General features: G+C 43.1%; 1 protein-coding gene across 1 annotated transcript in view; it reads right to left on the reverse strand.

The window, feature by feature from the left end:
* Nucleotides 1-6,322, reverse strand: part of ANKDD1B (ankyrin repeat and death domain containing 1B) — a 59,281-nt gene extending 52,959 nt beyond the window's left edge. The window contains exons 1-2 of the mRNA XM_087430339.1: nt 5,815-6,322; nt 837-940 (exon numbers count right to left, since the gene is read on the reverse strand). Coding sequence (XP_087286465.1) covers nt 837-940; nt 5,815-6,322 — 612 coding nt within the window. The remainder of the gene's footprint in view (nt 1-836; nt 941-5,814) is intronic.
* Between the last annotated feature and the right edge of the window lie 6,344 nt (nt 6,323-12,666).

A 12,666-nucleotide genomic window follows, 5' to 3' on the forward strand; every position in this document is an offset into this window, starting at 1 on the left:
CCCTCTTTAAAGCCAGAGTCAGAAAGCTTAACTGATCACAGTTAAAATTTCTTACTTTTTCGGATTTTACAAAATCATAAAAGTGTGGGAACACACTGCTGGAGCCCTCCCAGAGCCCTGGGAGGGGCCTGCACCATAGGCGCCCTACAGCTTATGCTTCATTTAGCATTAAATCCACCTCTGCCATCCCCACTCCACAAACTGTCCTGAGCAACTGACACAGCCCCCAACCTGTTCACTGTGATAAACCCTGCCTTGAGGGGCTGTTAGGACATCCATATTTCTAGCAGTGGACTTCTCCCCCAAACCCAGGCACTTGAAGAACAAGTAGGTAAGAGCCAGATTTCAGAAAAGGCCCACTGTCCAACATGCAGATGTTCTATATTTCAAAAGCAATAAAATGCAAACCCATACTCCCCTTCAGATTTTAAATTTGGAAGGCCCTAAGCACAAAGGACATCATTGGAGAGAAAACAATGATGAATTGTGTAGCAAGATGTTCTGCCTTTCCAGAACGTGTGAGGCGAAAGTGATCCATAGGCTACAATCCAGAACCAAGTCCTGCCCCATAACCTTGACAGTTGGCCTTCCTGCCCACCCAGAGGCTTTGCACAGATGCACATAAAGACCCTGGACACCTCCCCTCTGATAAGATAAATTAAACCCTCCAGAGCCTATTCCACTGCTGGATTCCATGTTTAGCTTAAACACTCTGGAATTACCAACAGAGAAGATCTCCTTCATTTCATCCAGCACAATCATTTTTATTTATTATTATTTATAAACCCAAGCCATTCTTAGAGTAGTTACTTGTCACATTTGTGACTTCTACTCACGTTGTTCACAGCATTAATATTAACCTTCTTTTCAAACAGCTTCTCCATAAGATCCAAATTATTACTTTTAGCAGCATTCTGGAAGCTTCTCTCATTTGGCAGTACTGCAAGAAAGCAAGCAAGCATGACTAAGGGAACTTAAGGGGGATGAAGAGAAAGTAACCCTCATGTGGCAAACCTTGTGACTCTAAAAACTTGAAACAGCAGCCTTGAGCCTTTCATATTGCGCTATTCTGGACATGGGAACTTTGCTTCGATATTTTATAAAGTTGTATTATCAAGATTCCACTTCCTCCTCACACTGCAAGTGTTTTCACACCATTAAAAATATTCCTGGTCCCAAACAAAACACGATGGTCCCAAACAAAACATGATTCCCAAGGACCACCCTGAAGTCAGCAATTTAGTATCTGGCTCTAGGAGCTGGAGGGTGGCCACGGACTCCCAGGGGATGTTGTTTGTAAAATGTTTATACAAGATTAGGCAGGGAGGAGCTCAATGCTCCATACGAGCTTACAGAGATAAAACTGTCGTCTGCAGAACCCCGTGCAGATGCCAGGCCTGCAGAAACTAATCCTTAAAATGCAGCCCGCCATATAAACATGCCCAAAGGCATGGGCATGGGCATGGGATGAACATGTTTTATTCTCACTTATGGGAAAGGAGATGAAAGTAGATTCACACCTACTACAAACATTACATATCACACACAGATTCACATTCAGATGGCAGGTTTTATTAACTAGCATGGAGGAGATTACAGAATTTATTGAGTTTTTTTGTCATGTAGGGGAGCTGGAGGGCTCTCAGCAGACGATCCCAACATAGGAGGATAAGGCCAGAATTGGAACGATGTGAAATCAGCAAGAGACCTTCTCCAAATATAAAGGACCCTAGGAGAGATTTTGTAGACGTGTTGCCAAGTAGGTTCCCAATATCTGCCAAAGACTCTCGAATGCTACCCAACTCCAACCCAAGACCAGGGAGGACCTTCATGGGAGGTGGACACATTCATTCTTCCCATCACCTGGATCCCGCTCTTCCTTTCTACCCCCACTTTTGTTTCCACTCCGTGACTTCAACTCCACTCCAAGGAGATGATTAATCCAACACCTTGGTCTCTCAGTTCCCTGACTCCCTCGCCTCTAATAATCTTTTCTTCCATCTGAGCTCACCACCCAATTTCAGGTTACCCTCTTGACCTGATCATCATCAAAAACTACACTACCTCTGACAACTTCATGAATCTCATTCTCTGATCACCACCTCTCACCCATTCAGCTCACCTGCTCTAGTTCTCTCAGTCCAGAAATTCTGCAACCTCATCAAGTCCTCCAATCCACTGTTCTCACCATCTTTTCTCATTATTCATCTCTTATGTCCTTACTTCTACCAGTTTAGAGTCCATGGTCCATCTCTGAAACCACTTCCATGCAAACACCTTTGCCTCCCTCGCCACTCAGACCAGTTGGTCAGAATCCTAATTCTGAGATTAAACCCAATTGGTATCTGCTCCATTTTTGCACCTGAACAGCTAAATAGTACTAGAGAAAAACATACAACCATGCTGAGGTCGACACTGCTAGCGTTCATCAACATCGGGTTGTCCTTACTATCTGAGCCCATGGATAAGTACATATCCCAGCCTGGACGCAGTTAGGTGAGATCTGTCCAGTGGACTGAAAGCAGAAGCGATGGTGTGGCACTTTGGGGCTGAGTCAGTAAAAAGCCCCTGTGTCACCCTCCAGGTCTTTCTTCCCCTGTCTTGTCAACCTTGGAAGCCACGTGTTTAAATGTAAGGGTGTGGTAGCTGAATTGTGTCCCCTCAAATTCATATGCTGAAGTCCTAATCCCCAGCACCTCAAAATGTGACTGTATTTGGGAATAGCGTCTTTAAAGAGGTGATTAAGTTAAATGGGGTCATTGTGGGGGGAGCCCTAATCCAATATGACTGGTGTCCTTGTAAGAGGGGAAATTTGGATACAAATACAACAGAGGGATAACCATGTGAAGACACAGGGAGAAGACGGCCATCTACAAGCCAAGGAGAGAGGCCTCAGAAGAAACTAACTCTGCCAACTCCTTGATCTTAGACTTATAGCCTCAAGAACCGGGAGATAAATTTTTGTTGTTTAAGCCACCCAGTCTGTGTTTAGTTTATTTACTTTATTATGGCAGCCCTAGCAAACTAATATAAGGGGTGACAAGATGATGGCAACCCCATCAGCATGGTTTCGGGAGACAACTCTCCATGGGTCTCTCAGGGTTCTGCACATCTTACAAGCAGAAGCACTGACTGCCTTTGTTCTGAACTATCTTTTCAAGGATGATTGTATAGTGATCTGCGTCGGAAGAGAGAGAGAATGTCTTCCTCTGGATCAAAGGGCAGGCTGCTTGCAGCCTTGTAAGACAGTGCTGGTAACCCATGCTTACTGCCCATTACAAAAGATTTGGGTTCCCTGAGCACCAGGTTCTTCTGTATCACAACCTATGGTCACTTGGCACTCTTTGCATCTCCCTGTGGGAACTGGGCCCTGGAGAACGGACACAAATACTGACACTCGGGCTACTGCTACAGTCTAGCTGCAGACAACTTGATTGTCTCCATATAAAATCCAAAGAAATGTACAAAAGAGCTCTAGAACTAAGAAGTGAGTTTAGCAAGGTTGCAGGATACAAGGTCAACACATAAAAATCAATCATATGTCTATACACTGGCAATCAACAAATGGAAAACAAAATTTTAAAAATAATACCATTTATAATAGATCAAAAAATCAAAACACTTAAGTATAAATCCAACAAAACTTGTACAGTTTCTCTATACCAAAAGAATACAAAATGCTGATGAAAGAAATCAAAGAATACTTAACTAAGTGAAAAGATATATCATGTCCATGGATCGGAAGATGAAACATAGTAAAGATGTCAATTCTCCCCAAATTGATCTATAGATTTAACGCAATCCAATCAAATGCCAGAAGGATATTTTGTAGCTATAAAGAAGCTGACTCTAAAATTTATACGAAGAGGCAGAGGAACTAGAATAGCCAAAACAATTTTGAAAAAGAGTAAAGCTGAAGGAGTCACACTATTTAATTTTATTATAAATCTACAATAATCAATACAGCATGGTATTGGCAAAGGGATAGACTCACAGATCAATGCAACAAAATACAGAGTCTAGAAATAAACCTTCACAAGCATGGCCAATTCATTTTTGACAAAGGCTTGAAGGCCTTGACAATGGAGAAAGGATAATCATCTCAACAAGTGGTATTTGAAAATTGGACATTCAGATGAAAAAAATATGAACCTTGATGTAAATTTCATACCTTATATAAAAGTTAACTCAAAATAGATCACAGATAAAAACGTAAAACATAAAACTTTTAGAAGAAAACACAGGAGAAAAACTTCATAACCTGCAGTTAGGCAAAGAGTTCTTACACATGAACCACAGCATGACCATAAAAGAAAAAAACTGATAAATTGGAATTCATCAAAATTTAAAACTTGGCTCTGTGAACAGCACTACTAAGAGAATAAAAAAACAAACTATGGACTGGAGGATTATATTTGCAAATCACATATCTGACAAATGAACTGCAGTCAAAATATATTTTAAAAACTCTCAAAACTTAACAGTAAGAAAACAAACCAATTAAAAAATAGGGAAAAGATTTCAATGGAACAAAGAGGAACCAAAAAGGACATAGAGATGGCAAATAAGCACATGGAAAGATGTTCAACATCATTAACCATTAGAGAAATGTAAATTAAAATCACACCTAGATACCAATACACACCTATGAGAATGGCTAAACTAAAAAATACTGACAATATCAAATGTAAGCTTCTTTCTTAGTGCACCCAGGCCTCGCCTGGGCCAGGTCTGCCCACACCCCAACCTCACTGCTCTCCCCTTCACTCCCTAATGTCCAGCCAGGCTGGTCCCCTCCTCTCTCAAAGATGTGTCTATTTCATCCCTGCCTGGCATTTGCTGCTACTCTGCTTGTCATGCTCTTGCGATCTTCCCATGACTGGTTCATCCAGGGATTTGCTCAAATGTCTTGTCTGCCTTGACTACCAAATCTAAAGTCGTCCTGGGTTGCTGGCCCAGTCACATCACCCTCGGTCACAACCCCCACAGCACTTAACACTACCTTGAATTATCTTATTCATTTGCTTATCATCTATCAACACTCCACCACAAGCCAACCGAGAGCTCCAGGAGAGCAGGGCTGGCGTGCCTCTGCATCCCAGACTACTAGAACTTGTCTGGCAAAGAGTAATCCCTCAAGAATATTTCTAGAATGAATATTCTAGTGAATGAATGAAGGAACGAACTACTCGCACATTATATTGAAGAACTGGTGCTCTGCGCTCAAGGCTGGGTTTTAGGCAATGAGGCCATCCCAGCCAGCCGACCTGGATAGGGCGCCCTGTTAACGGACTTCGTACCATTCTCAACTTTTGAAGACTCTTCAACAGTGAGCCTCAGTTTATGCTATAAATTTATTCCCAAAGCATAAATGATCCATTCCATGCTTTAAACACTTAAGTACAGAAAGATTAAGTGACTTAAAGTCACACAATAAATCAGCGCATGAGTCAGGATATAGATGTCAGCACATAAAACTCTTTCCTTATTTGCAAAAGGGCTTAATCATTTCTTTAAAAATATTCTTCCTTAAATTGAAAGAGTAACTCTTTCCTTCCATCCACCGTGTAGGTTTAACCTGAGATAAAACATCCTGAGAAATGTGAACCAAAACTTGGGTGGGGTGGATCCGCAGCTGAGAACCGGCCCAGAGGGGGTGCAGAGGAGGATGGCCTCGGGTGCCCAGTGCGTCCTCGCCGACTTCCTCCCCGCGGCGTCCCGAGCTGCCCAGGCACCGTCGGAACAAGGCCCTCCGGCCCCCCGCCCCCGGCCCCTACCCCCACCCCCGTTTCCAGACCTCGTCCTGGGACTCACGGAACTCGGGGCCGGCCGCCGCCGCCTCCTCCTCCCGGGGCCCCTCGTGCTTCGGGGTCCGGAACAGGCCCCTCCAGGGCCGGACCGCCGCGCCCCTCAGGTCTTCCCTAAGGCCCTTCGCGGCTGCAGCCGCCCCAAGCAGCAGCCCCCTCGCCGCCGCTCTGTGTCCCGAGGCGCGCCCGGCGGGGTCCGTGTCCACCTGCGCCCTGCGCCCCGGGGCGCGCCCGGCGGGGTCCGTGTCCACCTGCGCCCTGCGCTCCGGGGCGCGCCCGGCGGGGTCCGTGTCCACCTGCGCCCTGCGCCCCGGGGCGCGCCCGGCGGGGTCCGTGTCCACCTGCGCCCTGCGCCCCGGGGCGCGCCCGGCGGGGTCCGTGTCCACCTGCGCCCTGCGCCCCGGGGCGCGCCCGGCGGGGTCCGTGTCCACGTGCACCCGCAGCCCGCCGGGAGGGACGCAGACCCGGGGCGGGTCCGCGGTCCTCTCCGCCGGTCCTCTGCGCCGCTCACCCATGTGTCTCCAGCCCTGCCCGGCGGGGCCGGCCGGGAGGGGCCGCCTGCAGGTGTGGCGTGCGCGGGGATGCCGGTTGGTTTTCCCTGTGATAAAACGTTCTGAGAAACTCCCAGCTCATACTTCAGCAAGTCTTCGTGCAATTTTGAGAAATGTCGAGTTGGATTTATAACCAACACTATTGGAGCTTCAATATTAAATCATTTCTAAATGAGCTTCCAGAATTTTCTTTTGAATAAAGACTCTCAATTTCTTGTTCTGAAGGTGTAAACCATGGTATTCCATTTTTATGCAGTGCTAACCTATTGGACTCCCCATCTTGGATATTCTTTCTTTCTTAGTGTTTTACAAAATGAAGAATTGATGAAATGCAGTAATGTATTCTGGGTGATCATATGCCTAGCAAAAATTCCAATAATATGGAAGAGAAGTAGAATGTTGAAGGACAACCAGGATCCCTGCCCTGAATCCCTGGCACCTAAGCACATTAGGTTTGGTGAATGGATTACAACAAAACAAAACAAAACCATGGCACATCTCGCACCTGTGGATGGTTTCAGAGGTAAAATTGGAAATTTAGCATATTCTAGGAGTGAAAAAAAATTGAGCCCCCATAAAACAGAACTAGATTTGACCCCAGAACTGACCCACATCTTGTATGGATATATATATATATACAAACACACACTAGGACATGAGTAATATTAGGAAAGCATTGCCTATAAAAATACACAAGATGGTTTAGAGAAGGCAAAGAAACTGATGAAAGCTGAGAATTGAGTTGGAAGGCCAGAGATTAGACAAGTGAGGAGGACTTGACAAAAGGAATGGGGCGAAGTGGATGTTTTCGAGAGGCCCTACAAAGTAGACAGAATTCAATGGCTGGAATGGGTTTGGTAGAGGACGTGTGTGTGCGCGCATATATAAAGCATGTATATCAAGGTATATGTATGCATCAGTTTGAAATCATGATAAAAGACTGAGGTTAGAAGGAAAGGGTTAACACTATTTGCCTCTGAATTATCTTCTGTCTCCTGAGCCTTCTGTAGATGGTTATAGCAACAGTTAGAAATAAGGCACTCACGCGCGCTCTGATGCTGGCGGCCCGGGTTCGGATCCCGGGCGCGCCCCGAGGCACCACTTCTCCGTCCAACGCGAGACCGAGTCCCACGTACAGCAACTAGAAGGATGTGAACCTATGACATACAACTATCTACTGGGGCTTTGGGGGGAAAAAATGAATAAATAAAATCTTTAAAAAAAAAAAAAAAAGAAATAAGGCACTCACAAATTACCTCACACTTGTAAGGGGAACAGTTCAATATTATAATTTGCTTAATAAATGCAATCATGTTTCTAATACGCACCATAATATCATCTGAGTTTTTCTTGAACTGTTAATCCTGAACTGAAAATTGAACAATTTGTATATATTACAAAGCAAAAGTGATTATCCTTTAATTACACAACAAAGGAACAGTTTTTGCTCCAGGGAAATAAACACCACCTCTCTGTGAAGTTCACTAAATCCTACCAGCACCACGTATGTTCAAATATATGACTGCTTTTCAGAATGGAACATTACTTAAAAAAAAAAAAAAGCACCAGGAATGATTTTCAAAATGGAATATTTCCTCATAAAGCATTTTTTTAGCCCTAGATTAATAGTTCCAAGTACTATTCAAGTACAATAGTTCCAAATACTTCCCAGTGACCCCAAAGGATATAGTAATACAACATTTATAAAGCAAGCCATTATCCACCAAAGGAAAGAAATGCAGTTCCCTTTTTCTGGAAGGCCTGTCCCCTAGGGCCCAGCTTGAGTGCAGCTCCCACATCAGCCACCACCCCGTCTTCCTGGAGAAAAATAGTAAGATAGTAACAGACACCACTCTTTGGGCACATATTATTTATTCATTTATGCATCAACAAATGATTGTTAGCACCTACTGAGAACCAGGCCATATACTTCATGCTTGGAATTCAGAAATCAGTGAAAGACAGCAGCCTACAGTCTAGTAGGGAAAGACCACAGCAAAGAATGTTTCAGGGTCTTCATCGAGAAAGAGGAACATCAAGGAGTGAGTGATCAGCTTTTCCAGAGGGCATAGACCCTTTCATGAAGGTGGCCCTTGGGCTGAGTTAAAGATGAGTGTTATGTATGGGGAGAGAGGGCAAGGGGGCTTTCAGGAAGCACATTCTGGGCAGGTGGAGCGGCCGAGCACGACCCCAGACGAAAGAAGTAGCTTGGTCTGTTCAGGAAACTACAAGCTGGGCAGTGTGACTTGATTGGCCTTGAATACCAAGCCAGTGTTCGGCCTGCACCGTGAACAGTGATAAGCAGAGCTAGCTTGTAAGGGCTCACAAGACCCAATTATTAAATTTTCAGTAATTTTGTGAACTGGTTGATATCATGTGTGCAGCTTAAAATCTATCATGGTGTTTACACCACAGAAATCATCATACGCTGAAAGTCAGCTCCCTCTTCTCACCCCACACGGGTCCTGGAGAGAGTTGAGAGCTTCCAAAATCTTTTTTCTTTTGTTTCTAACAGAAGAGCGACATTGTGAAAACACTGTTATGACTAATCTGTAAAAAAGGCACAAGACGGTTGAGAGCAGGGAAAGCTAAGAAATCAGTTGGAAGGTCAGAGTTTAGGCAACTGATAAGGGCTTGATAATAGGGATGGAAAGAAATCAGTGTTTTCAAGGGCAGACGGAATTCAGTAACAGATATGGGGCTGGCCAAGGCAGAAGTGGAAATGAGGGGCAAGGATGAGTTAAAGGGTAAGTAATGGCAAATAAAGACATTTTTAAATGAAAGCAGTGCAAATATTTCCTATTAACTGCTAATTCTCTCTTGCCTTTCCCTTCTGACCGTCTTAAATAAACGTCTATGCCCATCACCTACATTTTCTCACCAGAGTTCCTTCTTAAACTCTGAGATATGGCTTCCATTACCCATGTTAATGCTGAAACTTCTTTGTCTCAGAGGTCACTTCTACAGTGGGTAATTGATTATGTAGATATCACAATTCCCACACTAACTCCAAAATTAAAGCACTTCTGATGGAACAACGTAGATTCATAAATACTTCTCATAATGCTGCTTTTCCCGTTAGCACATAAGATTGAGATAAGATGTATAGCCCTATATTACAGGGACAATGTAAAGACTGATATTTAAAAAAGAGATCTTTGAACACCATCAAAAAGAGGATTCACACATGCAAACAATTATTAGGCCTCTTTATAAGACGTCACTTGCGGTATTATACACTAATAAAGATATATTCCAAATGGATAGGCCTCATCTGAAAGATCCTCATCTGAAATTCCCTAAACATTTTATAGATATGAAATTTCTCTGCAAAGCATTTTACAAATGAGGCATAAGAAAGTTACTCTAAGTGATCTTTATCTTTTTTATACTTCGTTCAAATACACGTGACATTTATTTTGTAAATGTGCAGTAAAGGGTTAACTCAGCAGGCTCAGGTTGCTCAAGCCCAGCACATTCCAAAGAAAGGTCTTCAGGAGGACTGGCCCTTGACTGGCTCCTGGGAGATAACCTCTGGGCCTTCGGAAGATCCTAGCTGCTGACTGTTTTAGTACGCTGAGGCCTTGGGCTACACTGTATTAGACTGATGGAGGTAGTTTATGCTAACAATGTGACTTACGGTGAATGCCTGTTTTCATATGCCTGAGGCCCCGGGTCTTGAGGTATCATTTAGATCTCTGGCAGGCTGGAGACTGAGTATCTAAGGTCGGTCACCTGGGCACTGCATGTCTACTTGATTGACCCAGGAAAAACCCTGGACTCCAAAACCTGGGTGAGCCTCCCCGGTTGGCAATACTTTGCCTGTCTTGTGCCAGGTCTCTCCTGGACTTGGCCCATCTGCCTTTTCCCTTTGCTGATTTTAATCTGTATCCTTTCACTGTAACAAACTGTAACTATGAGCAAAACAGCTTTTCTAAGTTCTGCAAGTTTTTCTAGCAACTTATCTGGCCTCAGGGTAGTCTTGGGGACTCCTGACACAGGAAGGCCTGAGGGTAGTCTTGGGGACTCCTGACACAGGAAGGCCTGAGGGTAGTCTTGGGGACACAGGAAGGCTATTTTTTCTCTGTGGATAACCAATGGTGCAAGCACCATTTACTTAAAGTCAATACTTATTGTACTGAGTTGTCTCAAGTGTCCATGCCCATGACAATACCACTCTATTAATACACTGTATTAATTACCATAGTTTTATAATATATTTTGATATGTAATAGAACCTGACCTTCTACCTTCTTATGCTTGGGCCTTTGCTATTCTATATAAAATTCAGAATCTACTTCATAACTTCCAAGAAAAACCATGATGGGTTTTGTTTTGAATTTTAACTGAATCTATAGAATAATTTGGGAAGAATAGTTTTAAGATAGCTATTCTTCTTATTCATAAGTTGGGTTACTCTTTTTTTTTTTAATTTTCTTTCTTTCTTTCTTTTTCCCCAAAGCCCCAGTAGATAGTCGTATGTCATAGCTGCACATCCTTCTAGTTGCTGTATGTGCGACACGGCCTCAGCATGGCCGGAGAAGCGGTGCGTCGGTGCACGCCTGGGATCCGAACCCGGGCCGCCAGCAGCGGAGCACACGCACTTAACCGCTAAGCCACGGGGCCGGCCCTGGGTTACTCTTTTCATTTACTCAGATGTACTGTTTGTCTTTCACTAATGTTTGCAGTTCCCAAGTTCTTGCACATTTTTTTGATAGATTCAGGTATCCCCCACTTTAGGTACCTTGTAGATTGTTGTCATAAAAGAGATTATTTTTATTACATTTTCTAATTGGTTATTACTGTTGTATAGGAATGCTGATTTTGTATATTCATCTTGTGGCCATAACCTTGTTGAACTATTTTACGAAATGGAGATTTTTAAAAATGTAGACAAACACACCATCTCACAATAAAGTTTTATTTTTGTTTCCAGTTTTTATTCATTTTATTTCTTTTATTGAATTGCTAGGATCTCCCACAAAATAGTAGAGGGTACCTTTGTGTTATTCCTAAGGAATGCTTCTAAAATTTCACCATTAAATGTGATAACATGTAATTTTTGACAGGTATTCTTTACGGGTTAGGCAGAATTACCAACAGAACCTGATTTTATTTGGGGGTAGCAACGTGCCCAGCTAAAAACTACATTTCCAGGTTCCCTTTAATAGGAAGCCATGTGACACATTTCTGGCCAATGAGATCTAAGTGGAAATTGTTATGTGGGGCTTCCAGGAAAGCTCCTTAAAGTGGGACAGACCTGTTGCCCTGTTATCCTTTCCACTTCCTCATCCTCCTGCTGGAATTCATGTATAAGGCTGGATGAGGAAAAGCCCGTCTGTGACCATAAGGTGACCATGTGAGGCCAAGAAAATCAGAGACTTTGAACCCATCCTTGAACCACTGAGCCAGTGCTAACCAATGAAATTCATACTTCAAGAGAAAACTAGAAAAAAAAAAAAAAAGAGAAAACTACAACTGATTTCTTTTTCTACAAGACTCTGATTTGAGTCTTTCTAACTCACAGCTGAAGTGAAATTCTGAACTAATACAGAAAGTAGGGTGCTACAAGTAACAAAACCTAATATACAGAATTGGCTTAGTGTTGGAGGGAGGGCTTTAGGGAGTGGGGACACAAATGTCACAGGCTGGAAAGTTGGTGACTTGTTTGGCAGTGACAAATTTTGGTCAAATTGTCAACTGCTGTCCTTTGGAAAGCAGACCAAATGCTAATTGAGGCTGTGGCATTAGGGGAAATGTGAAATGTTAGGAGAAAAACTCAAAACGTTGGTGTAGGATGGCTCTTTCTTGCTGTATTCAGCAAAGGCCTAGCAGGGAGAAATGTACTTTTCCTCTATTGAAGCTAGTAGCCTTCAGAGATGGAGGAAAACATCATCTTGCTAAGGAAAGCAGTTTCTGCCATTTTTTTTCTTTTTATTGTGATATAGGTCATATATGAACAACAGTGTAAAAAATATATATGTATGGTTTAAAGAATATTTTAAAAGTGAACATCCATGCAATTACCACCCAAGACAAGAAACAGAACATTGCCAGCATCCCAGCAGCGCCACGTGCCATTCCCCGATCACATTCCCCTACTTCCCCACAGAGGAAATCATTGTTCTAACTTTTGGGACAGTAACATACTTGCATTTCTTTATAATTTGATCTCATATGAATGTATCTTTAAAATAATAGTTTAGTTTTGTTTTGAACTTTATATAAATGGAATCATGCTGATGGCATCCTTATAGGACCTGCTTCTTTTGCTTCACATTATGTTTGGGATATTCATCCACTTTCTG

This window comes from Ceratotherium simum, chromosome 4 (assembly GCF_057802395.1).
Source record: "Ceratotherium simum simum isolate JZ-2026a chromosome 4, ASM5780239v1, whole genome shotgun sequence".
NCBI classification, from domain to species: domain Eukaryota; kingdom Metazoa; phylum Chordata; class Mammalia; order Perissodactyla; family Rhinocerotidae; genus Ceratotherium; species Ceratotherium simum.